The following is a 25,218-nucleotide window of genomic DNA, read 5'->3' as shown; positions in this document are numbered from 1 at the left end:
GAGAAAGAAAAACAATTTTGTGTCTATATAGTTGAATTGACACTAATAATTAGCACCTAATAATAAAACTAAATAATAATAAAAGCTAATTAGTTGTTATTAATGGGCACTCTTTTTGGGTGTATCTATTAGATGCCCTAATAGCAGTGCTCTTATTGAAAAAACATGATTAAGTAGCACTGGCACTGGCACTGGCACTGGCACAGGTGTAAAAGACCTCTTTACGTTTTGCTTCTCTAATTTAAGCCCGCGGTTATGAATGGGCCTTCAATTGAAAGCCCATCAGTGTTGGGCTGTGGGGAATAGCATTAATGGGCCGATTAGGAGGGGAAGCGGGTCCAATAAGAAGCGTACACGTGATGAAGGCGAGGTTGGTCGCAGTCTTTCTTAACAGAACAAAATCCCAAATCGAATCGAAACGAAACGAAGAGCGGAGGGAGGGATAATAGAGATAAGAGAAGAAGAGAAACTTCAAGCTTCCAATTGGATCGCAATTCCAAATTTTAATTATTAATTATTTTCCTTTTGGTTTTCTTCTTCTTCGTCTTCTTCCGGTGTATCTGAATCGCTGATTGCTGCGGTAATGGGGAAAAATCAAGCCTACAAAGCTATGCAGAGAGCCAGGTTAGGTTCCACATCTGCCGGACCCGACGAGGTGGAGGATGGCATGGTTTGTACCCTTCCATTCCATTCCAATCCAATTTCATCATGTGAATAATTTGTTCTTTCGATTCTTGATTTATGCATGGAATTAGTTTGACCTTTATTCTTCATTCATTGTTGAGTGTTTTTTTGAATCGAATTGAATTGATAATATATATATATATATATATATATGTATAAGACATAACTGATGAGGAGAGTCGCAGGTGGATGGTTCATTTCATTCACCAGAGTGGCATGCGGCTCGTTTGGCCAGCCTTAAAACGTCTCACACCATTACCTGGGAAGAGTACAAGAAGAAGCAAAAAGAAGATGAACTGCGAAAGGGGGAGCTTGAGAAAGACACTGATAGAATGATGAGAGAGTACCGAGCTCAACTTGATGCCGAACGCTCTCGCAAACTCTCCCAAGGAAGAAACCATTCCTCTTCTTCTTCTACTCGCAAAAGAGGTACTCTTTCATTCATGTCACTCTCAATTATTCCCCTTTTCACTACTATCTTATCTCATGTGTCTCTTTCTATATCTATGTTTCATTTTAGATAGGAAGGAGAAAGATCTAAAGAAGCGCAGCAGCAGCAGCAGCAAAAGGAAAAAGGTTTCTCTTTTCTTTTCATTGCTGATCAGATATTCTCCTCCTTTACTTTAAGAACTAGTTCAACTTCTCTTTAAATTATCTTTGATGTTTTCTGTTAGATTCACTCATTGAAAAGCTTCATACCATTTTTATTTATATATTCTCCTACTTCTAGGCCTAACTTGATTAATGCTCCTCTCTCACTCCTATTAGATATTAAGAAAAAAGATTAATTAATAATAGCAAACTATACTAATGGATATGAAGAGGGAGGGAGAATTGCATAGTTAAATTATCCCAATATTTCTAAATGGAAATTCTATTAATGTTTCAATACTAGCTCTCTATGATTATGTGTGAATTTGGTATTCATTTATCTTTTATCTGCACAAATCTCAAATGCAATAATACAAATCTAAGAAATGTTCTACTGCTTTAGCATTCTTCAAGAAGAAGATCATCGGAATCTAGTTCATCGTCCAGCTCGTCAGAGGATTCTTCTAGCAGTGATGAAGAAGAGAAGGAAGCAAGAAGATCTAAGTCAAGGTCTAAGAGATCTAAGAAGGAAAAGAAGCACAAATCAAAGACCAAGCACGCTGGGAATGGTAACGATGACAAGGCTGAAGGACCTGTACCCCTTTCAAGATTCTTTGAGAGTGTCAAGAGCTAGTCATTGTAATAGATTTTGTGTTCCTTATATCATTAGGTGATGATATCCATTTGGGTGTACAAATTATTCCATTGTTTCTTAGATTCATGTTTTCCCCTTTGATAATTTTTAATGTCTCTTAGTATTTTATTTTTCTCTTTTATTCCGCACCTTCCCTTGACATTTCTAAGTTTGCTTCAACATTGAAATTTGATATTGATATGGTTCAAATGAAAGTTTACCCATGGATACATGGGGAGTTTAGTTTTCGAAATGTAACTGTAAATCAGTAAGAATAAAATTGAAACATGCTGACATTGTATTTAGAAAATAAAAAAAAAAATGCATTTTTAATAATGCATAGGAATGAAAGGGTCTTTTAATATCATAAGTCAGTAACAGCTCAAATGAAACAACAATAAGAATCAAAAAAAGCCGATACTAGCAAAAACAAACACCATAAATACCGCTGCTGAGAAAAGATTATTTTTGGCATGATTACCACCCTGTTTCGGATGGAACATATTTACATTAAGAAATCGATCATCATAAGACACATGGAAAATACTAAAAGAGAGAGAGAGAAAGAGAGAGAGAGAGAGATAGACCGGTCAACACCACACTAATCAAAGTAATGATAAAACTAATAAATAGGAACGAAATCTTTCCATCTTCATTATTGCTGATACTCGGGGTTAAATGCCATAGCTTCTTGGTAGATCAGTGCCTTCATCTGTTCCTCTGTAAGAGCACGCTGCTCAAAGTCAAAGTTGAAGGGAGTCATGCACACTGGTTCATCGCTGATGTCGTGCAGAGATGTTAGGTAGGGATGAGCTAGAGCATCTTCAACTGCAAGACACAAAATATTAATATACTCATATCGGTTTAATAGCATAGAAGCTAAAAAAAGACCTGTATAATGAAAAGAAAGACATATTCACCAGTTATCCTCTGTCTTGGATCAAATGTTAGCATCTTTTCAACAAGATCAATTGCTGCGGGATGAACGTGAGGAAACTTTTCAGTAAATGATTGCCGACGTTGAACTGTCATTGACCTAATGTATCTCTTAGCATTTTCGTTAAGAAAACCCAACTCAGCCTCTGATGGGGTGCCAATAAGCTGCAAGGTTAGTTACAAAGGTTACAGTAAACAATTATACACCTTATTCAAATCATGTACAAACTGCACACGAGGCCTATGTTGGAAAAAAAATAAATAAACAACAGCGATTCCTGGAATGCTATACCGCAAGAGTGACAAAGTTATCCAATATGAAACACAATGTTAAGGGATTTTTTAATAAAACACCAGTTTGCACTCTTTAAGTTCTTTACATTTTTTATGCAATTCTTCCATCCTCTTCAGCAGGAAATAACTAACAAACATTTCAGTTTAGCTCAAACATTGAAAACGAAACAAATATCACAAAGCTGACAAGTGAGAATCTGATTTTGCAAAAAGAAAATACCTCCATAAGCAAATTCAGCTGATTCACATGATCTCTGCCAGGGAAAAGAGGCTTTCGGTCCATCAATTCCATAAAAATACAGCCTACAGACCACACATCAATTGCTGCAGTGTAATCAGCTGAGTTTAACAACAGTTCTGGGGCGCGGTACCATCTTGTAACAACATATTCTGTCATAAAATCAGTTTCTGAGGTGACACGAGCTAGCCCAAAATCACAAATTTTCAAGTCACAATTGGCATTTAGTAGAAGATTGCTAGGTTTCAAGTCTCTGTGCAGGACATTGGCAGAATGAATATATTTTAATCCACGGAGAATCTGATAAAGGAAATACTGCAAAAGGAAATTTAAAAGAAATAATAAAATTGCAGCAGATATGAATGATTTAAAGATGGTAGGTAGAGTAAGAATGAGCCTACGAGGAAGCTCCAACACTAAAAATATAAAAATGAAAAGTTATGAACTTTTAAAAAGAAGCTTATCTACAATGAAAGACTTCAACTGTGTCATTCTCATTATTGATTGGCAGGATTCGAGTCAATTTTCATGATCAGTTACAGTTACAACGAAAGCAATGAAATTTGGAAACTAGTAAGCTAGATGTGCATAAATAAAGGGTCAAAGACAGATTATAGTAAAATGAAACCTGACAGTGCTCCTCCGACAAGGTTTGATTGGAACGAATAATCTGATGAAGATCAGTGTCCATTAGCTCATAAGCAATGTAAACATCGTTAAATACCTCCTTTTGAGGGGGTGGTATAATATCCCTAATTGCAACAACCTGCATCACCAAAAACAAGAGAAGAGGGTCAAAAATCCCATTCCAAAAGTTAAAGCAACCACCTTTAGACTACATTGCAATGCATTTGTATAAGAAAAAGGAATAAGAATGAAATAAATGAAAATGAGGGCACAAACGTTTTCGTGGTCCATGTGACGAAGCAGCTTGATCTCACGGAGAGTCCTTTTGGCATCGATCTTGTTATCGAAAGCATTTGCTATCTTCTTGATGGCCACGCTCTCGTTCGTCTCCGAATTCAAAGCGGAGCTAATGAGTAAAAGAGAACACGAATCACAATCATCTTTATCCAATTAATAAAGTAAATATTTGATCTTTCATTTCGTATTGAAATTAACAAAAGGAAAGGTAAGGATGAAATTACCAAACGATACCGTAAGCTCCTTTGCCGATGGGCATGATAGGGGGCTTGTACTTGGCGGTGACCTCGAAGATGTTGCCGAAGATGTTATACTGTATGAATCGGCCGCCGTGGCTTAGGGTGGCGGGGATGCTGTCCATACCCATGGGTGGGTGGGGTTGGGGCTGGGGTTCGGGATGCGCCGCGTCGGACATGACGGTGTCCGTTGGCTGTGGCTGAGCTCCGTCCATTTCAGTTGGGAACTGAGTTGAGTTTCGTCTCCACTCTCTCTCTCTTCTCTTCTCTTCTCTTCTCTCTCTATGCCTACGCTTATGCCCAAATCTCTCTCTTCACTCAAAACTGTTTTTTTTTTTAATTTGTTTTTATTTCATTTCTGTTCTGTTACTTCATCACTCTTAATTTTTTCTTCATCTTCTTTTGTTTTTTTTTTTTTAAAAATAAAAATTATATAGATATGTAAATATGTAAATGGTGCACGAGCACGTGTGGTCCTTTAAATTTGGACACTTGGTATTATTAGAAATCTTGAGTTTTGTATACTTTAGATTTGGTATTTATTATTAGAAATTTTGAGTTTGTTTCTTTTAGATTTAATATTTATTACGTTAATAAGCTTGAGATTATGTCAACTTTCTTCTCTACTCTAATAAATTTGAACTCAAATTTCAGCTTTTATTTAGAGCAATTTTCAACCCTCCATTTTTATTATTTAAGAAGATAATACAATGAAACAAACAACTAAAATAGATTCCTATTGGTTAAACACATTAATCAATTAATATGATTTGATGGTATTAGTAATTACATACTTTGGTTGGTAATGGTAGGTACTAGGTAGCTCTTTATAATTAAATACATACAAATACTAATACAATACAAAGAAAAAAAAAAAGAAAAGTTCTGAATAATAAAAATAAATATGTATGTGATTGGTGAAGACGTGTCTCCAACTATTAAGTATTAAACAAAACAAACAAAGCAATTGCTACTTTTCTAATTTATCATTCTAATAACACAGCTAATAAACTTCCTAATTTAGCACTAACAACAATAACAATCATAATAATAAGAAAACACCAACAATTACCACTTTGAGATTTCAACACACACTCAAACAAATGATGATGAATAACAAAAGAATTGCATTCCTTCTCATTCTTCAAATTACCAAATCAATTTCAGTATATAAGCTTTGTCTTAGTGTCACACACACACATGTATAATTATAAATACATGATTTCTCTTCACCATGTAAAAGCAGGTATCACATATGATGGATAAGCACCATATTTGGAAGCCAGAGCTTGCACAGAAGAAGAGTTGGCAATCTCCCCAAAACAGTTTAGTCCAAGTTCAGTTGCGTGGATTCCTCCTGTGGTGAAAACCGATTGGATTCCAGCAGCATTCGCACCTTTGATGTCGTGGTGGAGTGAATCACCTACAGCTATAGAATCTGAAGCATCTACACCAGCCATGGCCATTGCTGATTCATAAATTATCTGCAAAAACGGTTTAAACAATGACCGATACAAGCATCTAAACTAATGTAGCAAGTTCCAGCCAAAAATTCATGTTAATAATCAATGGTGGTGGTGAGTATGAGTACCTTGTCAGGCTTGCCCATCCATTTCACTTCACCTCCAAGCTCTTCATATTTTGCAGCCAGAGTCCCTAATAAAACCGAAAAAAAAAAAAACAGTCTAAAACTGAAAGACGCGTTTCTGGGAAACATTGTGTAAATTTCCAATACAAAAATGTTCAGTGAGAGTTGAAAGAGAAACCAGTTGTTGTGTTACCAGGCATTACTCTCAAGGCTCTAGCTTCAACAGTTACAAAATCTGGATTAGCCACCACCATAGGAATCTTTTTAGTAGCACATTGTTCCAATATACTCTCAAGTTCCTCAAGTTTCATGGGACACGCAACACCAGAAGGATGGCCCAAAGCTTCGGTGCCATGAGCCAAGATGAATTCAGCATCCTTAACCTTGTCCACAACTTGTAGGCCTAATCCCTACAAGAAATTCTGACATGTTAGGCCATTCATTACAATTTCCAGTCTAACAGAAATGGCGTTTATTTTCATGGTAAGCTAGTCAAAAGATGTGTTTGCAGAACAAAATGAAGAAAGTAACACAAGCAAAGGGATCCAATTCATTTGGCGGGCGCTTTTGCAAATTAAGCAGAACCGCACAGCCACAGTAAATGCAATGGCTGCAAGCAGCAATTGCACCACATACAATCCAAACCGTTTATTAGTCAAAACACTGATTACGCTGCCTTCCTTGTTAACTAGGAGCGTTTGTTAGTTACTCTATCTTAAACATGAAGAATATGGTCGTAAGTTTGACAGAGCAGGAAAAACTTATCCAAGAAACACAAGCACACCTCAAGAGATATAGCTCCCCGGTCACTCCAAGTCATGTGAATGCAAGATCTTCCAAGTGCTGCAAACCAATCATCATCTCTCCTATTTTTGCAAGATGAAGTCATCAAAATCTACTCATAAATCCAACTTAACAGAAGTTTCAAAACAGACAAAACAACTGATGGTGATACCAGTTGTTCACCTTTGCAGGTACTGATGTGTTAGTTCTCCACTGGTAATGGCTCCTACAAATAGAGAAGGGTCAAATCCAAGATTCTTTATTTTGTCCATGGTTACTGAAGAACGTCTGGAAGAATTACTTATGATCACCATCTTTGCTCCACTATGTGCAAGCTTTTCTACTATCAAATTCAAATTAAACAACAAAGCAAAGACAATTAAACAAACATGAAACATGCACAGCTGCACCTGCATTGCCAAAGAGGCAATATCACAAAAAAACAATGCTCACCCAGAAGCCAAAAATAACATTATGAAAACATTTTATACATACATGTGGAAATGGCACCCGGATAAGGTTGCTTCCCGTCATGGAGAACCCCAAACTGATCTAAGAACCATGCCTGAAATGATTGGATTTCCAGGAAATTAATATATAATTATACACAGAATATACTAATACACTATGAAAGTAAAGAAAATGAAGATTCAGCATCTCAAATTGGAAAAAAGATGTTATTTTTGGTGATGTGGTGAATTCTGGGTACCTTGAAAGAACGCCTCTCGGTAATTTGTTGAAGCCCATTTAAACTCTGAAAGAGATTAGTAGCTTCGTTGGGTGGAGCAGAACATTTGGGCATCATCTTCGTTTTTCAGTGTCCGTAAAAATCTAAACTTGAATCAATAACCCAAGACCACCCTTTATTTATTTATAACTCTTTTGATTTTGAATATTTTGTTTGCTTTCACTACAAAACGGGTCGGGTTCTAAATTCGGTACCTGATCTATGAAGCTCTTCGGGTTATTTATAATTTTATACAGTAGTTTTCAGAGGGAAAGGAAGGATTTCCGAAACTAAAAACTACAACTTTTATACAGGTTGTGAAAATTGAGTATAAAGAAATGATTTTTATTTTATTTTAAATTATAAAACAATTTATACCAAAGCATATACTATTGTCCTTTTCTTTCTTTTTTACTCAGCAAAACTAAAAAAAAAAATCCAACTTGGGCAAAATAACTGACTATTAAGCAACCATGTTAGAATTTACATCCATACCATACAATGATATAATTTTCTTTTTTGGCGGGGGTTCTCATTTCTCCTCTGGTAAAAGGATCCTTTGTTTTATTGAAATGATACATTGTTTGAAGGAAAAAAAAAATACGAAAAAGGAATAATATCCTCAGATGGTTGTTCCATTAAAATACAAAAATAGAGACAACAACATATTTAAAAATGGTGTGACTATTCAGATTGAGAGGGTGGTTGAGGTTCATCCAGTGCTTGAGATTGAGATTGCTCCTGAGGTTGAGGTTGAGATTGAGGTTCAGTCTGTGGCTGAGGTTGAGCCTGAGCAGGGGTTGCTTGAACTGACTTTCCTCTCTGCCTAAGCTTGGCCATTTCCTCCTTCATGGCTTCCTTCCTCTTTTTGCTAGCTACTACTTTAGCCTGAAGCCCACTCAAATTTGGGTCCTTTTTCTCTTCTTGGGGTGAAGGTGGAGGCCTTCTAGCTGCTGCTCTTGCACTCCACTCACCACCATTCAACCCAAGAGCTACACCACCCAACCCCAAGCTCAATGTCCTGTGAATCAACACCACCACTTCTATATATCAATATTACTAACATTTATCTGTCTAATGGCAAATTGGCAATGGCATTGTCATAAGGTATGAATCAAAATCCATAACAAATGAGGAAAGCGCTAACCTTCTGTTGAGGCTCTTTTCATCGTTTGAATCTTCATGGGATGCCCTCACACTAACACATGCAAAATGACTCTTCTTATAGGTTGTTGTGGAGAAGGGTGTTGGTGCTGCTGTTGTAGTAGACGCCGCCCCCGCCATTGCTGCCGCTGCAGACAGGGAATGTGCCATGACTCTTTCTCAGTGTCCTACTGTCAAGGTATACTTTGGGGTTATGTGAATGAGCCATTTTCCTTCTCTATAGCGATTGCATCAAAGTAGGGGGAATCAGTTATGTGGATAGCGTTGAAAGGTATACTGTAGTCAAACGATGCCTATTGGCTACTATAAGATAAGATTGTAAAAAGTGGACCCTTTCATTCCGAGGAATTGTTTAATAAGATGATTTTGTTCAGACAAAGGACACTAAATTGTGACACATTACGAATTCTTGCATGAATATGAAAAACATTTGCACGACAACATTGGATATATTTTAACTAGTATTTTGCAAACGAATGTCTACATTTATATTAAAACTTCTATTATTCTCTTTTGTCAAATGTATTACTTGAATTACAATAACCTACACGCGACTAAGGACAATGTATGGCTATCACAAAAGAATTGATTTTTAATTTTAATACCAAAATGAGAATCATTTATAATTGACAAAGTGAGAAAAAATGACTCAAATTGGCCATCAAAGAGTATGAATTAAGAAAAATAATATTTAAAACTAATATTTTATAAGAAATGTAAACACTTAATGCGGCGGTTGCAGTTGTAGTATTAAAGGACAATAAGACTAGTCTTTAAATTTTGCATTTCTAGCTAGCATCTCCAAACAACAAAAATTATCCAAAAATCTCAAAAACTTGAGCTTGCACAATGAAGCAATGGTCCTAACAGAGAAAAAGGCATAAACAAAATTAAGAAACTCTGGAAATTCACTCGTCATCGTCCTCATCAGCATCTGCAGCAGAGTTGAAGGCATTCAATCTCGCGACAAGCTTGGCCTTCCTCTCCTCATAAGTGAGCTTTTTCAAGTTGTATCTGTCATAAAAAAAACAATTGCCACTTTAAGTTCTAGTTTAAATCAGATAATATAAGTTCCACACAAGTTATTTTTACAGACCTTTTGTGCTCCTTAGGAGGCTGCTTCTCAGACTTCTTAATTATGGGATCAGCACGGATAGCCGCATGCACTTTCTTGTACACCTCCTCAATATTGTCAGCCTCAATGCCTTTCTTAATGTATTGTGAGAAGTGTGACTGGTATTTCTCAGGCTCGTCTTCCATAAGAGTCTACAAAACAAGGTTTAAAAAATGGATTCAAGTTCCAATGAAATGAACACAAACAGAGAAGGCGATCTAATCATAAACAGAAAATTTTAGCAAAGTCTCCTAACATACCCTCATGTAATCTGCAATGTGGCCACCAAAGATGTACTTGCGGTGAATTTCAGCATCAAGCTTCTTGTTGTCTTTTGAAAATCCAGCAAACCTCTTGTCACTGTGGGGGATATCCAAACCACCATCCAAAGCACCCTACAATTAAAGAAATGTGAAAAGAGGAAATGAGATTCAATACAATCACAACAAAAAAAATTGCAGCACCACCGTCAATGAACAGACACCACAAAAAATATATTAAAAACTAATGGGTACCTTAAGAGCACCAAAAACACGGTTGCCAGTGGTAGTCCTGAGGAGACCAACATCAAGAAGGGCACGGAATGGCCTCCTGGTCTCTGCAGGTTCTACAGAGTAATCCTCTCCAGTAGCCTGCAAACAAGAACAATTATTAAAATATGGAACAAGCATAACAAGGCAACACAAAAAACAATACAACAAAACAAAATCAATTACCTCAACATTTCCCTCGTACTCGTCATCCATCTCGAGCATTTTCAAGACACGACGAGCCAAAAGAAGTCCAGTGCAGTAAGCTGACATACAGAAAGATACAACCATTTTATAACATATACAGAAAGATACAACCGTTTCATACAGAAAGGGCCAATGAAAAAACAATAAATACATAATTAACAAAGAATTACCTGCAGCGTAGTTGGTAAGACCTACTTCAAGCCCATAATGAGGGAGCTCATGGGCATATGCTGCAGCCAAAACATGGTCACCAGCAATGCTGGCAGACACAACCTGGGCAATGATGTCCTTGTTGGTCTAATATCAGAGTAAAGGATAGAAACATATACATAGACAAATTTAACTGTCAAATCAGTATGTCATAAAAAACACATTAAATGGCAATGTGTAAGCCAGAGCTGATTCAGCTTTATAAACATTAGATCCGCCTATGCCTACTAAATAGGATCATAGAAAACTTCATAAAGCTTAAGATACAATAATAAAAAAACAAGTACGAGATGGCAATCATTTTAATTAAGTGATTTTACTGTATAGAAATAGAAATGCACATCACAGATTTTTAATGCAATCACATAGTTGTAAAGCTTACACAAGTTAAAACAATAACAACTGCAAATAGTAAGAAATCCAAAGATCCAAAAAAAAACAATAGGCTGCAAATAAAGGATACGAATCGGACAACAAAACGGTACTTTGGGGTGTTGTACTTGTTCTTGTCCTGATTAATCAATCTAATCCTAGCACGGTAATCAGTCTTTCCCTCTGCAAAATATTTGAGAACGGTGCTGAAAATGAGAAATCAATCAAATTAAATGGACAAATATCCAAGCCAAGCAAAATAGAGTTAATACCTCTCCTTCTCTTGAACTTAACCTGAAACCTCTTGAAGTAGGCCTTCGATTTTTGTGCTTTCACAAAAACCTGAAATGAGAGCCAAATAAATGTCAGTGGATACTCTTAAGGAGCTCACAAAGCATATGACGTAGCTGCAAAAACTAACAAAGAACAAGGAAACCTAATCGGAGCAACCAACATAGCTAAGAAAAACGTAAGATCTCAGCAAACATATGTATACATACCAATGTATAACTAAACAATTTAACCTAAAGCAAAACGTGTATAAATTTTTAGCCTTTATCTAGGTACAACCTCAAAATCAACTGATTTTATTCATTTCAACAAAAGTATATAACCCAGATCACAATATAAGCAGATAGCAAAGGCCCCAAATGAATTAATAGAAAAACAAAACTTATTTGTAGGTCAAATGATAAGAGAGAATAAAGTAAAAAATGAGATATTTTATCGGAAACAAAGCAATCTCTAGATCAGAAACTAAGCAGATAGCAACAAGAACGGAACAAGAGTAAAGGAAAATTCAGATAATCACTGAGTAACTCAGTCTTAAGTAAATATTGAAATCGCAAAACAAAGAGCAGAAGCAACACGAAGAATCCCAATTACCATTTGATAGTTTACGGTTAAATATGGAGTAATAGAGTAAAATGCAATTGAAGTTTGGGTTGATGTCTACTTACCATTGTTGAAGCTTGAGTAGAGGAAGAGAGACAGAGAAAGAAAGAGGAGGAGAGAGAGCGGCTCAAGAATGAGGAGTGAGGCCTTTATATATATAAACCCTAACCCTCTCAGATCGACGGCTGTGATTGAGGTTTCTAAGGGCACGGCTAGGGTTTTGTATTTCTCCCTTAATTTGCGAATTGAGTTAGTTGGGCTTCTCAGTTTTCATTACTTGGGCCACTATTGTACGGGCTTGCGGCCCATTAAATATTGCGTATAGTGAAGGCAAATTTTTGTTTGCTTTTTATGAAAGTTCGAACTTTTGAGGGGTGTTTTTGTAGAAATAACATTAAAATTTTTGTTATCAAAATAATTTTACAAATTTTTTTATGTAAAATAATCTTTTATGGTTATGAAAATGACCATAAATTATACTGTACGACTATAAACGACTATTATGGTCACAAAACGATTATAGATTTACACTGTACAACTATCACGGTCGCATAGAATAAATTTAGTGAGATTATTTTATAAATTTTAATGTTTAAAATGATTAATTTAGCAAATTCATGCAAATATTTTGGTTAACCATGATAAGATTGAAAATAACAAATATTTTGGTTAGCCATGCAAATATTTTCTTTAAATATATATATATTCTAATTAACCATGATTAGATTTTTTTCTTCTTTTAAATCCTATTAACCATGATAAGATTGACAGTAACAAATGTTTTCTCTAGCCAATTAGAAATTTTTGTCTCCGAACTTTAACATGTACCAAATTATGCGCTTTGAACTTTTAAGGCCGTTAAAACTCTCTTCTGAACTATTGAGATTGTTGGATTTAATGATTTTTGTTTAATTTTAGTAAGGAAATTTAACATGGATGAAAGTTTAGAAGCATGATTTGGTACATGTCAAAGTTTGAAAGACATGATTTAGTAGATAGGTTTAGGGAGTATAATTTAGTACATAAACAATCACTAAATGAGTAAGATTGAATGAAATTGGACAAAAGTCCTTAAATCCAACAATCTCAATAGTCAAGGAAATTTTTAACGGCCAAAAAATTCAAAGAGCATGATTTGGTACATGTCAAAGTTTAGGACGCAAAAGTCATAATTATCCATTTTTTTATTTCTTTTAAACTGAGAGACTACTTTTGGGTAAAATGACCTAGCTATGTTTTTTATATCTTAGTTCTTTTAAAATGAGGCACTATTTGTGTTGCTTACTATTTGGCTAAAGTTGTGTAGTCAAATGCTAGTTGTACTTATTTGGATTCTACGACTCCGAGCAATTACCTAATGTTCTTTTACATGATTTGAGTTAATAAAATTGTATTTCTGTTTTTAAAAAAAATGAGGTACTATTTTTAGATAGAATAGGTTTTTCGTTTTTGAAAAAAACAAAACATGTAAAAAATTTATTGTAAAAATAAATATAAATAATTTTTTACTTTTTTTTACATGTATGCCTTATTTTTGTTTATATATGCATTTCACTTTTTTTTTTAATTTTAAATAATTTATAGTGTTAAAAATATAATTTTAAATATTTTAATTATAGGAAGAAATTAACTAGTAATTCCATTAACCACATTGATTGACAATAACAAATGTTGTGTCTAGTCAATTTTAGTTCTTTTAAAATGAGGCACTATATTTAGGTATAATGACCTAACTATTCAATATTTTTAGATCTATTCAGATTCAATCCAATTATATGTATATATTTTTTTTTTGAAAGAAACACATAATTCATTAAAATAAATCCACTGTTACAGAAAATCTCAAAAATCGTAGACAATAATCTGTTCAAACCCACTCTCACCGACGACCGTCCACGGTGTACCCAGCTCCGGCGTCGACGTCAACCCCGAACCACCCAAACGCTGCACCCCATCTCAGCCCCCTTCTCTCTTCATCTCTTTCTAACCGCAAGAAAAAAAAAAAAACCACTTGGTCCGATGGTCGGACCATTGGGTCCGATGGGGTCCGACCAATCGGACCCAATGGTCCGACCATCGGACCAAGTGGTTTTTTTTCTTTCGGTTAGAAAGAGATGAAGAGAGAATGGGGGGTCCGATGGGTCCGATTGGTCGGACCCCATCGGACTCAATGGTCCGACCATCGGACCTGGTGGTTTTTTTTTTCGTTTTCAATTTCAGGAGAGAAAGGGGCTGAGATGGGGTGCAGCGTTTGGGTGGTTCGGAGTTGACGTCGACGCCGGAGCTGGGTACACCGTGGACGGTCGTCGGTGAGAGTGGGTTTGGGATGGGTGGCGTCGGCTGAGAGTGGGTTTGGGATGGGTTCTTAGTTTGGCTGAGAGAGAGGAAGAGAGAGAGATGGTTTGAAATGTGAGGGGTAGTTTAGGAAAATCATTAAAGTGGTCATATATGACCAATTTTAATGATTATACATTTAGGGGAAAAATTATAGGGTATTTAAAGCATGGAATTTCAAATTTCCCTTTTGTTTATGTATGCATTTCACATGTTTTTACAGCACTTCGACAGTAGGATTTCAGTGGGGAAATTTGATTTTCTATACTTAGAAAATCAAAAAATTTGATTTCTAAACCAATAATTTAAACCCTAAAAAAACTATACCTTTTTTTTTTCAAAACCCCAAAAATACCCCCAAACTCTCACAACATCTCTCTTTCTCTCTCTATCTCGGCCGGTCCCAAGAATCCCACACCCCAGGTCCGATGGTCGGACCATGGGGTCCGACCAATCGGACCCATCGGACCCCAAGGTCCGACCATCAGATCTCTCTCTTCCCCTCTCTCTCTCAAATCGCAGGAAAAAAAAAATTTTAACCTTGGGGTCCGATGGGTTCGATTGGTCGGACCCCAAGGTCCGACCATCGGACCTCTTTCTTCCTCTCTCTCTCAAATCGCAGAAAAAAAAAATTTAAAAGACGGTCGGACCTTGGGGTCCGATGGGTCCGATTGGTCGGACCCATCGGACCCCAAGGTCCGACCATCGGACCTCTGTCTTCTTCCCTCTCTCAAATCGCAGGAAAAAAAAAAAGTTTCAGAGACGGTCGGACGGGTTGGGGTCGGACTGGGGTTGCTCTTTCGGGTTGGGGTTGGGGTCGGAGGGGTTGGGGTCGTGGTCGACGGGGGTGAGGGTGGTGATCGGCGTTGGGGTTGACGTGGGTGGGTGAGGGTGGTTCGGGTGAGGGTGGGCGGTTAGGGTGAGATAGAGGGAGAGAGAGATGATGCAGAGAGAGAGAATATTGTGAGGGGGGTATTTTTGGGGTTTTGAAAAAAAAGGAATAATTTTTTTAGGTTTTAAATTTTTGGTTTAGGGAAAAAAAATTTTGATTTTCTAAGTATAGAAAATCAAATTTGCCTTTCAGTGACTATAATGCTCATTTGTTTATATGATACTTGGCCAGGCAGGCAAGTTTATTGTTTGAAAAATGTTGTTAGGATTTTTAAATTTAAATTAATTTAATCAAAATTTAGTGTATGATTGCTACTTAATAGTACCAAGAACAGTATGTAAGCCCTATAGTACCTTAAAGCAATGCTCATAATATATAACATAAAGAGAATGGATAAGTAGCTGTTGCTTGATTTCTGTTAATGATTTCACTGTAAGTTGCTTATGTTAATAATTGTGTCATGCCAACTTTTCTTAATGCAATGGTACATACATATATCAAATAAAACAAAAATAATACATAAAAAATATATTTCTGTGGAACATCTACCTTGTCTCACCAATTTCATATTGCCCAACCAAAAATGAAACCAAAAAAAGAAGAAAAAACTCTCCAATACCACCACCACCACCACCTGCTAAAATTACATCAATGAATGCAAAAGATACATAATATAAATAATACTCTGGTAAGACATAATAATGCTGTCAAAACCAATCAAACCGCCGAGAGACTTGCCCATTTTCCAAGTTCATATGGATCAGCATAGTAGTACAACTTAATTCTGTTGGCCAAAGACAACCCTGTGGCTATTGGAGACCCGAAACCCGAATCATCTTGCTCTGTTGGGTCATCTGCAAATGCTGTAATGTCTCCAACAAGTTTAAATGTAATTCTCCGGCTTTGTATCTGTCTAGGAAAGTCAAAATACATTATGGTACCCGCCTTTGTCTCTGGCAACCGATACTCCCCAATCGTTACCATGCTATGAGGCTCCTGTTAAGTTTTCGGAATGAATGAGAGCTTAGCAGAAGTTAAGATTAAGAAGAGAAAGAAAGAAAGAAAATCACAGCTAAATAAGGCAGATGCAGTTCTTTAAGTACCTGAAGAACAGACACTTGGATATACAAAACAGCTGGAGTGATGTATCTGTCTTCTAACAATGTTGGCGACGTATCCCAGATATGCGCCTTTGAAGATGGTGAATGAGTTACCCGAGGCTTAATTGCGCTGAAAGCATCTAAGCGGAATCCAGCAAGCAAAGGTGAAGCAGGCGACAAAAATTGTTCCAAAATGAGATCGTTACTCATTAGCCTTTCAGATTCAATGGGAACCTGAAAATAAAGTAGCATTATCAATGAGGTGACCAAAAAGAAAGGAGAGAGAACATGAATCAAAAGATACACAGTCGATAAGATTACCTTGAATCTGTTTAATTGTGGAGCTCTATCCAACCACCCTTTCATATTCAACTGATCAGAGCTTTGAGATGAAGCAAGTGCCACATCTTTTTTCACTGAGCTTCCCACGACAAGTATCCTTTTGGCATGAAGGCAAGGCTCACTGGAAAGTGACCCTCCAAATGAAGCACGTCTGCTTACTTGTGCAGCAAATGGGTTTTCGTCAAGAGACAGAAGATTTAAGTTTTCGTAGTTAAAAGAACTTGAGCCAGGTCGTGGAAGACGTAGTGATATCCAAATGATCCGGCATCTAACTGGTTTCCTAAATGCAAACTTCACATGTCTCGGTACTTTATCTTTGTCGTCTAAATTTTCTTGCCCGTAATATTCTGACGAGGACTTAATCAGGGATTGCACGTCCCATTTTCCCGTGCATGACCTTTCCTCCATATCTATTTTATTGCTGGCCCAGATTTGCACCTGCATAATATAAATACATGGGAATGAGTCAAAGACAGAACAAACAACCATAATACATTGTCTAAAGGAGAACGACTAAGACAGAAATGACTGATAGTGAAATTTTCCTTGCCATATAAAACTCAACTTAAGATTAAACTACAACTAAGAAAAACAATGTAGCACTTGTATATTACTTACAAGTTCATAAATAATAGAGTTATATAGAAGGAAAACCAGTTGACTCACCTACATACCTAAATCCAGTGAAGAAGAATAAAAAATGTAAGCAGAGAGAAGTCCACATACCGTAGGTGCATCCGCCTCAGAATAGCCACAAGGACTAACAGCCAAAATAACCCCACTGACATCAGAAAGAGTACCAAGAACAATAATGAATTCAACAGATGTGGTAGTGGAAGGGGCTTTCCAATATGAACGCCGAGACCCAGAATCAAGAGGAGCAAGCAGAGACAAGCATGGTGCTGAATCTGTTGCAGTTTCAACCTAGAATAACATTATAAATAGGTTAATTTTAGAAAAAGTGTAGCATGAAATGTAAAAAAACTGAAACTAGATGAGAATATAAAGAGATAAAATACCGAGTGCAAAAAGCTGGCGAATGGAAATTCAGCAAGGGATTCCTCTCCACTAAGTAACTGTCTTAATACTTTAACGGATCTATGACTATCAGAAGATTTACTCCTCTGAGAATCATAATCCAATAAGGAAGATCCCATCACCTGATTCAATGCTTTACATGCAGCAGTATCCGCACGGGAATTCCTATGCAAACTAATTAAGACTCTAACATAGTCCAAGATCAAGGCATCCAATACAACTTCATGGCAGCAACGTTTACATATAACACTATCTAGCACTACAGAACGATTTGTAGATACGTCCACTTGGCTGCCATGGCTTGATCCACCTTGGTTTGTCATACCATTGTAATTCGTGGCTTCTCTTGATTTATAGCTTGAAAGCAGAAGGGCCCCTCTCCCAGCGCAGCAAAACTTACATGTCTTTCTTTCGCATTGGGAGCAAAACAAGACAGACTGGGAGACTCCTGCAGCTGAAACATTGCTAGGTGCGCGTGTAGAAGCATCAGTTTCAGCATGAACCTCACACATACCACCAGAGCAGCTCTCTCCAATTTTACTAATATTCCAGAAATCTATTACATCATCATCCATCGTCTCAAGACCAATAGAAGCTATAATTTTGTCTTCAACGGAGGTCTGCCCGAGAAGTGCAAGGGAATTTGCAACTTTGCACAATCTTCCCATGTAGCGTTCATCAAGTAAAAGGTTTGGATTGATCCTAGCAGGATCCATTCCAATCGGTAATAAAGCTCTATCCCTTTCAGCAGCAGAAAGATTTAAGCGGAGGCGTTCAATTTCAAGCTTCATTGCTTCTACAAAGTCTAGCTTTTTTTCCTGCAAAATTTGACATTTTTAAGACCAAACATTATTTCTATTGCTTTTCCATAAAAGATTAAGAAAGGATAGTTGATATATTACAAAAAGTAGACAGTAACTTGAATTATGAAATAAAACAGAGTAAGTCAACCTGACAGCATCCTATAAGAACCAATAGATGAGTTCATAAATGAAACAATCTAGGTAAACACATCAGATAGTCACATACCAACTGTAGGCCAGCAAGGGATTTCAGACAACTTATATACTGCTCTGAACTGCTACCAGAAGTTTTACTATCTTGTGAAGGCAAGACTTTTTTATCAATTTCAGCTACACCATGATATTCAACTGCAGGTTGATCCAAGAAATCAAGAAAGTTGCTTCCTTGGTCCAAAGTAGTGTTGACTGTCACTGGTTGAGCAACATGATCCGAGAAACTCTCTCCTCCAGTTAAAAGGTCAACCCAATCGTTACTAGAAGCACTTGGTTGCACTGAGGTTGACACAGTTTCATGGGATGAAGCACCAGAAAATGGATTAGTTTCTGAACTGGCGGCCAGAAATGGATTTGTTTCCTCTTGAAAGTTTTTGGAAATCTCAACTAACTTTGCCCCAGGTCCTTCATTTGTTAATATGCCCCTCCAAGGGAGAGAAACTCCAAGGACTTCTATCTGTAACAAAATTTGAACAAGAACTATTATCATGTTTCGGTCCTAGGAAATCCTTCTCCTAATGAAACAAATATACTTGACTGCACACTATCCTGCATTCAAACACGTGAACTTTCAAGTAAAAGAGAAGAATGATCGGGTAATCAATTTTTGTAACAGCCATGCAATTGAGGATTCACAAACAAAAAAAAAAAAGAGGAACAAATCCCCATTTCTCAAATACTAGATAAAATGAGTCCAAAAGTTGCATTTTAGCATTCTACCTCACCCAGAGTCGTAGGGCTTTTTCCAGAATCAGTAGGATAAAATGTTACTGCGACTACTCGGGTGAGGAAGTCCAATTCACCTTCTACTTCCTCAAAATCATATAATAATGGAAGGGCCGATGTATCTTGATCCTGAAGACGTGTGCCTCCTCCAGTGACAGCCATATCCTCTGGATTGATTGGCCCTGCTACAGGTATCAACAGGTTTGTCCCGTTTACACATTGAGGTATTGAAGCACCCTGCAAACATAGTGCTGTAGTGATAAGAGACCACGAGCAAATTATAAACAACTTTACGTGCCTGTTGGTACAGTACAACAAGACATAGTTCAGCTTGAAACCCTTTACCCAGGAATAAAGCATCACAGTTACCATCATCTATTGGGCACAAAAAGACTTGAAGCTATTTAGTAGAATTATCTTAAGTTGAAAATTTCAGTTACAAGCAAGAAAGTAAGAGACAATTTTGTCACGGAAAAAAAGCAGCATGCTTTAATTTTAGTATGAAATGTTGAAAAGAACAAAGTAAAATTAGAATGTATATGACTCGTCCAGCAATTAATTATACACACATATGCAGACATGAAACATACTAAACTCATAGTGAAGTTACAAAGCACATACTCACAGAGCACAATTTAAAGAAGAACATTGTAATGAATTGGCACCACTGACCTCCAAAACCAGTTTAAGACCATCTAAATGCCGTCCTGTCCTTACGTCAATTGTAGATGGATAAGTTGAATCATCTGCACCGTGGGATATTGTGAGAAGAAGCTGGCAAACATGGCAAGGCTCACCGAGATAGATAAAAATTTCAACCACATCTGCAGCCTGCTGACAAACCTGTGAAGAAAAAATACATAATTCCCAAAAGAAATATTAAAGAGAGTACTTCAGTTGAATAGTTAAGAAAGGAAGTCACCCACCAAAGACTTATCTTAGTAGAAAATAGTGAGCCTTGTTGTAAAAAAAGATATAATAAGGTTAAGTACCCATGTTAGGTCTTTCTTCTTGAAACTCAGAAGACCTGATCCACCATCAGAATTTGGAAACATATTGGCAACTGGCTTAGGAAGGAAACCAGATGGCCGAGATGCTACCTGCGATCACCAGATGGGGAAATTTAATTTTCAAAAGAAATATACAAATAAACTAACTATTTATTCGTTTCGTTGAAATTTTATATATAACTAGCAGAAACTAAATATGCCAATATATGACAAAAACAGTAATATTGTAGTTCATGTTCAGCCAATCACTGCTGGACAAGTTGAAACAAATGAAAATATAGTATTTTAGAAATTAAAATTAACTGAGATTGAAGATGAAAATCAAAACAGCATTATCACAAACGTACATTAAGAGGATTCAAAGAAATGGAGGGAAGATGCTTAAAAAGTCGCATGCCAAGAAACATCTCCAGTTGTTTTTGACGAGAGCTGTCGACAATTGCATTTTTATATCTTCTCTGCAGGGTGATTTTCATATTCTGAGCTGCGGAAAATTGTTTAAACTTACCAGCATCCTCGCTGAAAATGCTAAGGATTTGGCTATGCATGGCTTTCGAACCAGTATAAAGTGTGGCATGAATATCACCAGCAAGAAGAAAAAGATCAGCAAGCTGGGATACTGGTGATAAAATTGTTGACCTCTTGAACTCCTCAAATGTCATGTCAAATCTTTTCCAAGGTTTATCAGGACACGGGTGCGTCCATGTCGTGGTCCTAGTATTGTGGTCAATAAAATACACTTTCCCTGTTACTGCATCAGATCTTTTTTCCCATCCTGGTGGCAAAGGAGCATTGTACCCTCCATAATTATTTACTGTCTGATAACCAAAGGCCATATTACTGTCAAGTGATATTCCCAGCCGCCTACACTGCTCCATAAATGCTTGGAGGGCGCCAAAATAACTAGCTGCATTTGTCCTGTCTAAAGAATCAGCACAGTTGAAACGTGTCACTCCATTTTGGCGTGATCTTAAGCAGTAGGCGCCTTCTAAGTTATCACTATAGATGATTTCACCTTTGCAATCCTTAATTCGTTGCCTCGAAGGCAAATAATCTCCTTCAGATATGCCTATAGATACAGTGGGGCCTTTTAGAAGTCTCCATAACCCCTCAATTGTTTGCTGCTCACCTTTTAACTTTGTACTGGCGTGCCAATCATAATTAATTAGATGAATTCGAGTCTGAGGAAGATTTCCTGTTGATCTAATATAATTCAAAGATTCCTCAAAATGTTGAACTAAAATAGCCTCTGATTTTCCTTCGCCGCTTCTTAAGAGGTTAATGCATACAATTGGAACTATAGCTTTTCTATTCTGACTCAAACCAACATCTACATCAAAATTCCGAGCATCGTATCTCTTACTTAACCGCTGATAATACTGTGCACTTCCTTTGTATGGATCACGATTGGAAACATATATTTCTGCTTCTGCAGCAGTAATCTTTAACTCTGCACCCCACCACATTGGAATTGTACCTCGTCTCCAGACATATGTATTAAACGGAACACTCTGACCACCCTTCTTTGGAACCCATACAAGCTGCTCACACTCAACTTCATTTCCTGTTAGGACCCACATTATAAATAAGTTTTGGTAGATCCTTTGTAATAAGAACAGTTAATAAGCAAGTCAGACAATAAATTGCACACGTTAAAATAAGTGTTGGCCTAAATACTATATAATGTTATGTCATGCCATCTACCACAAGCCAGCCATAACTTTACTTTTAGTGATGTGCTACCATCTTATGCGTGTGAAGATGATAGGCAACTGTAGAACGATAATTGAGGCACATATCACAGAATGGATCCTACTAAAACGTTAACAACAGCTAACTTATATTCTGACCGGTTAAGAATAGGCCATCTTAAGTTACCTGTGCTAGAACATGAATTTAACCCCCTTGCCAAATACCGAGTACCAGGATGCAACCTGCTACGACGAGCAATAAGAGCAACAATTCCTTCTTGTTGCCCTGAGCTTCCAAAACTTCGACATTCTGCAAACCCCTACATATTAATAAACTATAAGTGTGGTATGAACCTAATAACTATGATAAACAAGATGCTACTTTAAACGTGGTATAAATAGACAGCAAATGAAAAATAATGGGGCCAAATAATGGAGGGGAAGTAGCAAAAGATTGATTAAATATATTGAAGTATGTTCATTCAAAGAAAGCAGAATTGAAATGACACTTGGAAAAAGAAATATGGGTTCCACAAATCTTCTCCCCTCTACTCTTATAGAGAAGGGCATAGATTTGCTAAAGTATTGGCTTTTCTTTGGCAAACATATAAACGGAGCAAAATCAAAATTCTGGAAGGCTATTTATAGATGTATGTCAAATTGCTAAACATCAAAGGACAAAGTAGTTAGTTGACCACATCAATGGGAGTTGTGAAGAATGAAGTAAAACCTGCAGAAGAATGGCGCAATGGCATGGCAGTCCAATGTTTTTGAAAGGCAATGAAAACCAACCATTCCAAACAAATTCATCATCAGGCTCATTGAAGGACATACGACTCGGAAAGGGGCGGGTAATATCCCTTGTATCACAAAAGTAGTGTTTTCCATCAATGTCAAGATCAGCCAATTCTTGAACATTCTTCAATTCACCTTTCCCTTGTTGTTGAGGGTTTTGAAGTGGAATCTTAATCCATTGACACTCAGTGACAGTATACACACAACCCCCACCAGGAAGATTGGGAATGGTGGCGGTTAACTTAGTGGCAATAAGAAGCAAAGCAGAGCTTCCAAGAGCAGCATAACCCAAAATTGCCCTGGCATAAACTGTACTCTTGCACAGCCATCGTGATCCATTAGTAATGAAATTCAATGCTTCATTCTCAGATTTGAAAACATCAAAACCGAGCTTTGCATTGTAACGAAGTGCACCCGTTGTTGGATCAACATATATGACCTGAGTATCGACCGTAGAAGACAAGCTCGCGATAATATACACTTCACCAGTATCGAGTGTAACAACAACAACAGAAGTGTCCCTGGCTGTAACAAAACATGCCAAATCATAAATTACAATCAACTGTCGATAAATTTGGATCTTTTAGAGAAGAATAGTGAGGTAGAATACAACAATTTCGTAACTTTCCACGAAATTTCGTTTCGAACCTTTTGTACTTCTCAAAAATTACTCAAGAATAAATCTTTCCCAACGAAAAAATGAAATCCCAATAAAAAGAAAGATTTTTTATTTCTTTATAGACCTAATTTGGGTTTAATCCCTTAATAAGACAAGAATTCAGATATGAAGATTACAAAAACAGATCAAAGAAGAGGAAACTGACCTGGTGACGCCATGGGGGTAGCGAAGGCCTTGTTCGATGGTTTCAAAGATCCAAATCCAAATCCAAATTCCTATCCAATGAAGACTTTTTCACAAACACGTATACATACATACAGTATATTATATATGTACGTAAGGCTTTAAACCATCTCATTCAGACATTCTTCCCTCCTTCCTTCCTTCCCCTTTGCTATTCTACATTTGTATTTACAGATTCATCGATCAATTCAATGCTTTATTTCTTTATGATTCACTTTCCTAGTTTCCCTTTCTTCTTTTATTTTTTTCCAACCAAAAGAATCGTTTTTTTTTCCCTTACTAAATTTGTAAGAAGGAAAAAAATGGTAATAAATCCGATAAATTTGATGTTGTAAATGTAAAAAGTCTCTTGTCTCTGTTACAAATGTTAAAATTCAGAATTTTCCTTAAAAAAAGTGAAAATACAGAAAGAAAGAAAAAAAAAATGGATAACCTATACTTTGCTTAAACAACACCCAATTCAATTTCACTAAAGTTGAACAAAAATCGAAGTTTTATATTAATTGATTAAATCATAAATTTGGTTGAATTGTTAACGTTTTGTGGATAGCATCGAACATGCTCAACTTCACATATTCTTGATTGGTGAAGTTGCGGCTTGTCTATTGGTTTTGGAGACGGTAGTTTTGTTGAAGTATCTTTTTGTGGTAATTTTTGTGGTAATAGAGAGTGACTCAAAAACGGTTATCAAGACACTAAAAGGAGCTTTCTCCACTTGGGGTATTAATAATTATATGCATCAATGTAAATTGTTCTCAAACTATTTGTTAAGTTGTAATTTTTTTTTTATCTTAAGAACTTGTAATTTTACAGTCCATAATAAAGTTAGGTAGACATTTGCTATTAGAGGTTTAGTTGATTTATCTTCTATTTCAAAAAGTGTTATCTGTAATGTAGCTAGGTGGGCGTCTCCCAAGAGTATTAGTAGTTTAGTTAATTTTTCAAAGTTAACGTTTTCCGTATTTTGTTCCTAATAATCAAGCATTGTTGTTTTTATTTACTTATTTTGTGTTACTTGTTGTATTTTAATATGGTTTAGATAGTTTAGATAGAATGAGAAATGGGAAGATAACTACTCTTTTTAATATGGTTTTAGTAGTAGGTGTAAAAAATTTAAGGGGTATAGAAATATTTTATTTTAGAGTATTAATGCTATTGGCACCACACCCGATACTTAATTACATCTTTAAAAGTTATTTTCTTAAGTATATGAGACCCGATAAATAATTACAACAATAGTAGTATTACACTTAAAAAAGTACTAAATACCAATAGTATTTTTTAAC

At 36.5% G+C, this 25,218-nt stretch overlaps 6 protein-coding genes across 7 annotated transcripts; 1 reads left to right on the top strand and 5 right to left on the bottom strand.

The window, feature by feature from the left end:
• Positions 1–369: 369 nt before the first annotated feature.
• On the top strand, positions 370–2,167 carry LOC115708053 (uncharacterized). Its single transcript, XM_030636224.2, has 4 exons — positions 370–670; positions 870–1,113; positions 1,205–1,260; positions 1,679–2,167. The coding sequence occupies exons 1-4, from the start codon at positions 584–586 to the stop codon at positions 1,907–1,909; spliced, it is 618 nt and encodes a 205-aa protein (XP_030492084.1). The 5' UTR covers positions 370–583; the 3' UTR covers positions 1,910–2,167.
• An 80-nt stretch (positions 2,168–2,247) lies between these two features.
• On the bottom strand, positions 2,248–5,093 carry LOC115708050 (mitogen-activated protein kinase homolog NTF4). Its single transcript, XM_030636221.2, has 6 exons — positions 4,526–5,093; positions 4,281–4,410; positions 4,006–4,143; positions 3,360–3,692; positions 2,830–3,010; positions 2,248–2,737 (listed from the first exon to the last, which is right to left on the bottom strand). The coding sequence occupies exons 1-6, from the start codon at positions 4,750–4,752 to the stop codon at positions 2,565–2,567; spliced, it is 1,182 nt and encodes a 393-aa protein (XP_030492081.1). The 5' UTR covers positions 4,753–5,093; the 3' UTR covers positions 2,248–2,564.
• A 554-nt stretch (positions 5,094–5,647) lies between these two features.
• Positions 5,648–7,953, bottom strand: LOC115708051 (uncharacterized). The gene is made up of 7 exons (XM_030636222.2): positions 7,618–7,953; positions 7,404–7,473; positions 7,092–7,251; positions 6,910–6,991; positions 6,319–6,535; positions 6,129–6,193; positions 5,648–6,021 (listed from the first exon to the last, which is right to left on the bottom strand). Exons 1-7 carry the CDS (start codon positions 7,711–7,713, stop codon positions 5,767–5,769), a joined length of 945 nt encoding a protein of 314 aa, XP_030492082.1. The 5' UTR covers positions 7,714–7,953; the 3' UTR covers positions 5,648–5,766.
• Positions 7,954–8,078: 125 nt separating this feature from the next.
• LOC115708054 (RNA polymerase II degradation factor 1) lies at positions 8,079–9,194 on the bottom strand. The gene is made up of 2 exons (XM_030636225.2): positions 8,783–9,194; positions 8,079–8,656 (listed from the first exon to the last, which is right to left on the bottom strand). The coding sequence occupies exons 1-2, from the start codon at positions 8,947–8,949 to the stop codon at positions 8,320–8,322; spliced, it is 504 nt and encodes a 167-aa protein (XP_030492085.2). The 5' UTR covers positions 8,950–9,194; the 3' UTR covers positions 8,079–8,319.
• Positions 9,195–9,474: 280 nt separating this feature from the next.
• On the bottom strand, positions 9,475–12,405 carry LOC115708052 (large ribosomal subunit protein uL18). The gene is made up of 9 exons (XM_030636223.2): positions 12,192–12,405; positions 11,505–11,574; positions 11,324–11,415; positions 10,821–10,947; positions 10,630–10,709; positions 10,429–10,545; positions 10,174–10,308; positions 9,896–10,065; positions 9,475–9,813 (listed from the first exon to the last, which is right to left on the bottom strand). The coding sequence occupies exons 1-9, from the start codon at positions 12,192–12,194 to the stop codon at positions 9,708–9,710; spliced, it is 900 nt and encodes a 299-aa protein (XP_030492083.1). The 5' UTR covers positions 12,195–12,405; the 3' UTR covers positions 9,475–9,707.
• A 3,415-nt stretch (positions 12,406–15,820) lies between these two features.
• On the bottom strand, positions 15,821–24,273 carry LOC115708049 (probable phosphoinositide phosphatase SAC9). 2 transcript variants are annotated; one of them, XM_030636220.2, is made up of 13 exons: positions 23,895–24,273; positions 23,006–23,595; positions 22,463–22,595; positions 20,932–22,148; positions 20,567–20,674; positions 20,247–20,417; positions 19,569–19,811; positions 18,862–19,305; positions 17,814–18,650; positions 17,521–17,718; positions 16,774–17,232; positions 16,456–16,686; positions 15,821–16,348 (listed from the first exon to the last, which is right to left on the bottom strand). In XM_030636220.2, exons 1-13 carry the CDS (start codon positions 23,905–23,907, stop codon positions 16,070–16,072), a joined length of 4,923 nt encoding a protein of 1,640 aa, XP_030492080.2. In that variant the 5' UTR covers positions 23,908–24,273; the 3' UTR covers positions 15,821–16,069. The 2 variants fall into 2 exon arrangements, with proteins under 2 accessions (XP_030492080.2, XP_060974715.1); XM_061118732.1 differs by lacking the exon at positions 23,895–24,273 and having other exon boundaries at positions 22,463–22,585; positions 23,006–23,511.
• Positions 24,274–25,218: the final 945 nt, after the last annotated feature.

This window comes from Cannabis sativa, chromosome 1 (genome assembly GCF_029168945.1).
Source record: "Cannabis sativa cultivar Pink pepper isolate KNU-18-1 chromosome 1, ASM2916894v1, whole genome shotgun sequence".
Taxonomy (NCBI): domain Eukaryota; kingdom Viridiplantae; phylum Streptophyta; class Magnoliopsida; order Rosales; family Cannabaceae; genus Cannabis; species Cannabis sativa.
The sequence above is the reverse complement of the archived record's forward strand: the minus strand, read 5'-3'. Positions and strand labels throughout refer to the sequence as shown.

Bases quoted from the DNA above. Each gene is read 5' to 3' on its own strand.
- LOC115708051 (XM_030636222.2), bottom strand. From the start codon at position 7,713: ATGATGCCCAAATGTTCTGCTCCACCCAACGAAGCTACTAATCTCTTT. The intron at 7,252-7,403 runs GTATGTATAAAA...TGAATTTGATAG, and splicing joins TCCGGGTGCCATTTCCACAT to TAGAAAAGCTTGCACATAGT. The intron at 6,992-7,091 runs GTGAACAACTGG...TTGCAAAAATAG, and splicing joins ACACATCAGTACCTGCAAAG to GAGAGATGATGATTGGTTTG.
- LOC115708053 (XM_030636224.2), top strand. From the start codon at position 584: ATGGGGAAAAATCAAGCCTACAAAGCTATGCAGAGAGCCAGGTTAGGT. The intron at 671-869 runs GTTTGTACCCTT...GGAGAGTCGCAG, and splicing joins ACGAGGTGGAGGATGGCATG to GTGGATGGTTCATTTCATTC. The intron at 1,114-1,204 runs GTACTCTTTCAT...GTTTCATTTTAG, and splicing joins TTCTTCTACTCGCAAAAGAG to ATAGGAAGGAGAAAGATCTA.
- LOC115708052 (XM_030636223.2), bottom strand. The intron at 10,710-10,820 runs GTAATTCTTTGT...TCTGTATGTCAG, and splicing joins TCTTACCAACTACGCTGCAG to CTTACTGCACTGGACTTCTT. The intron at 9,814-9,895 runs GTCTGTAAAAAT...TTTTTATGACAG, and splicing joins CCTCCTAAGGAGCACAAAAG to ATACAACTTGAAAAAGCTCA.
- LOC115708054 (XM_030636225.2), bottom strand. From the start codon at position 8,949: ATGGCACATTCCCTGTCTGCAGCGGCAGCAATGGCGGGGGCGGCGTCT. The intron at 8,657-8,782 runs GTTAGCGCTTTC...GTTGATTCACAG, and splicing joins GAAAAGAGCCTCAACAGAAG to GACATTGAGCTTGGGGTTGG.
- LOC115708050 (XM_030636221.2), bottom strand. From the start codon at position 4,752: ATGGACGGAGCTCAGCCACAGCCAACGGACACCGTCATGTCCGACGCG. The intron at 4,411-4,525 runs GTAATTTCATCC...TTTACTCATTAG, and splicing joins GGAGCTTACGGTATCGTTTG to CTCCGCTTTGAATTCGGAGA. The intron at 4,144-4,280 runs GTTTGTGCCCTC...TTGGTGATGCAG, and splicing joins GTCACATGGACCACGAAAAC to GTTGTTGCAATTAGGGATAT.
- LOC115708049 (XM_030636220.2), bottom strand. The intron at 22,596-23,005 runs GTTTTACTTCAT...ATTAATATGTAG, and splicing joins ATTGCGCCATTCTTCTGCAG to GGGTTTGCAGAATGTCGAAG. The intron at 20,675-20,931 runs GTACGTTTGTGA...TGGTGATCGCAG, and splicing joins TTTCTTTGAATCCTCTTAAT to GTAGCATCTCGGCCATCTGG.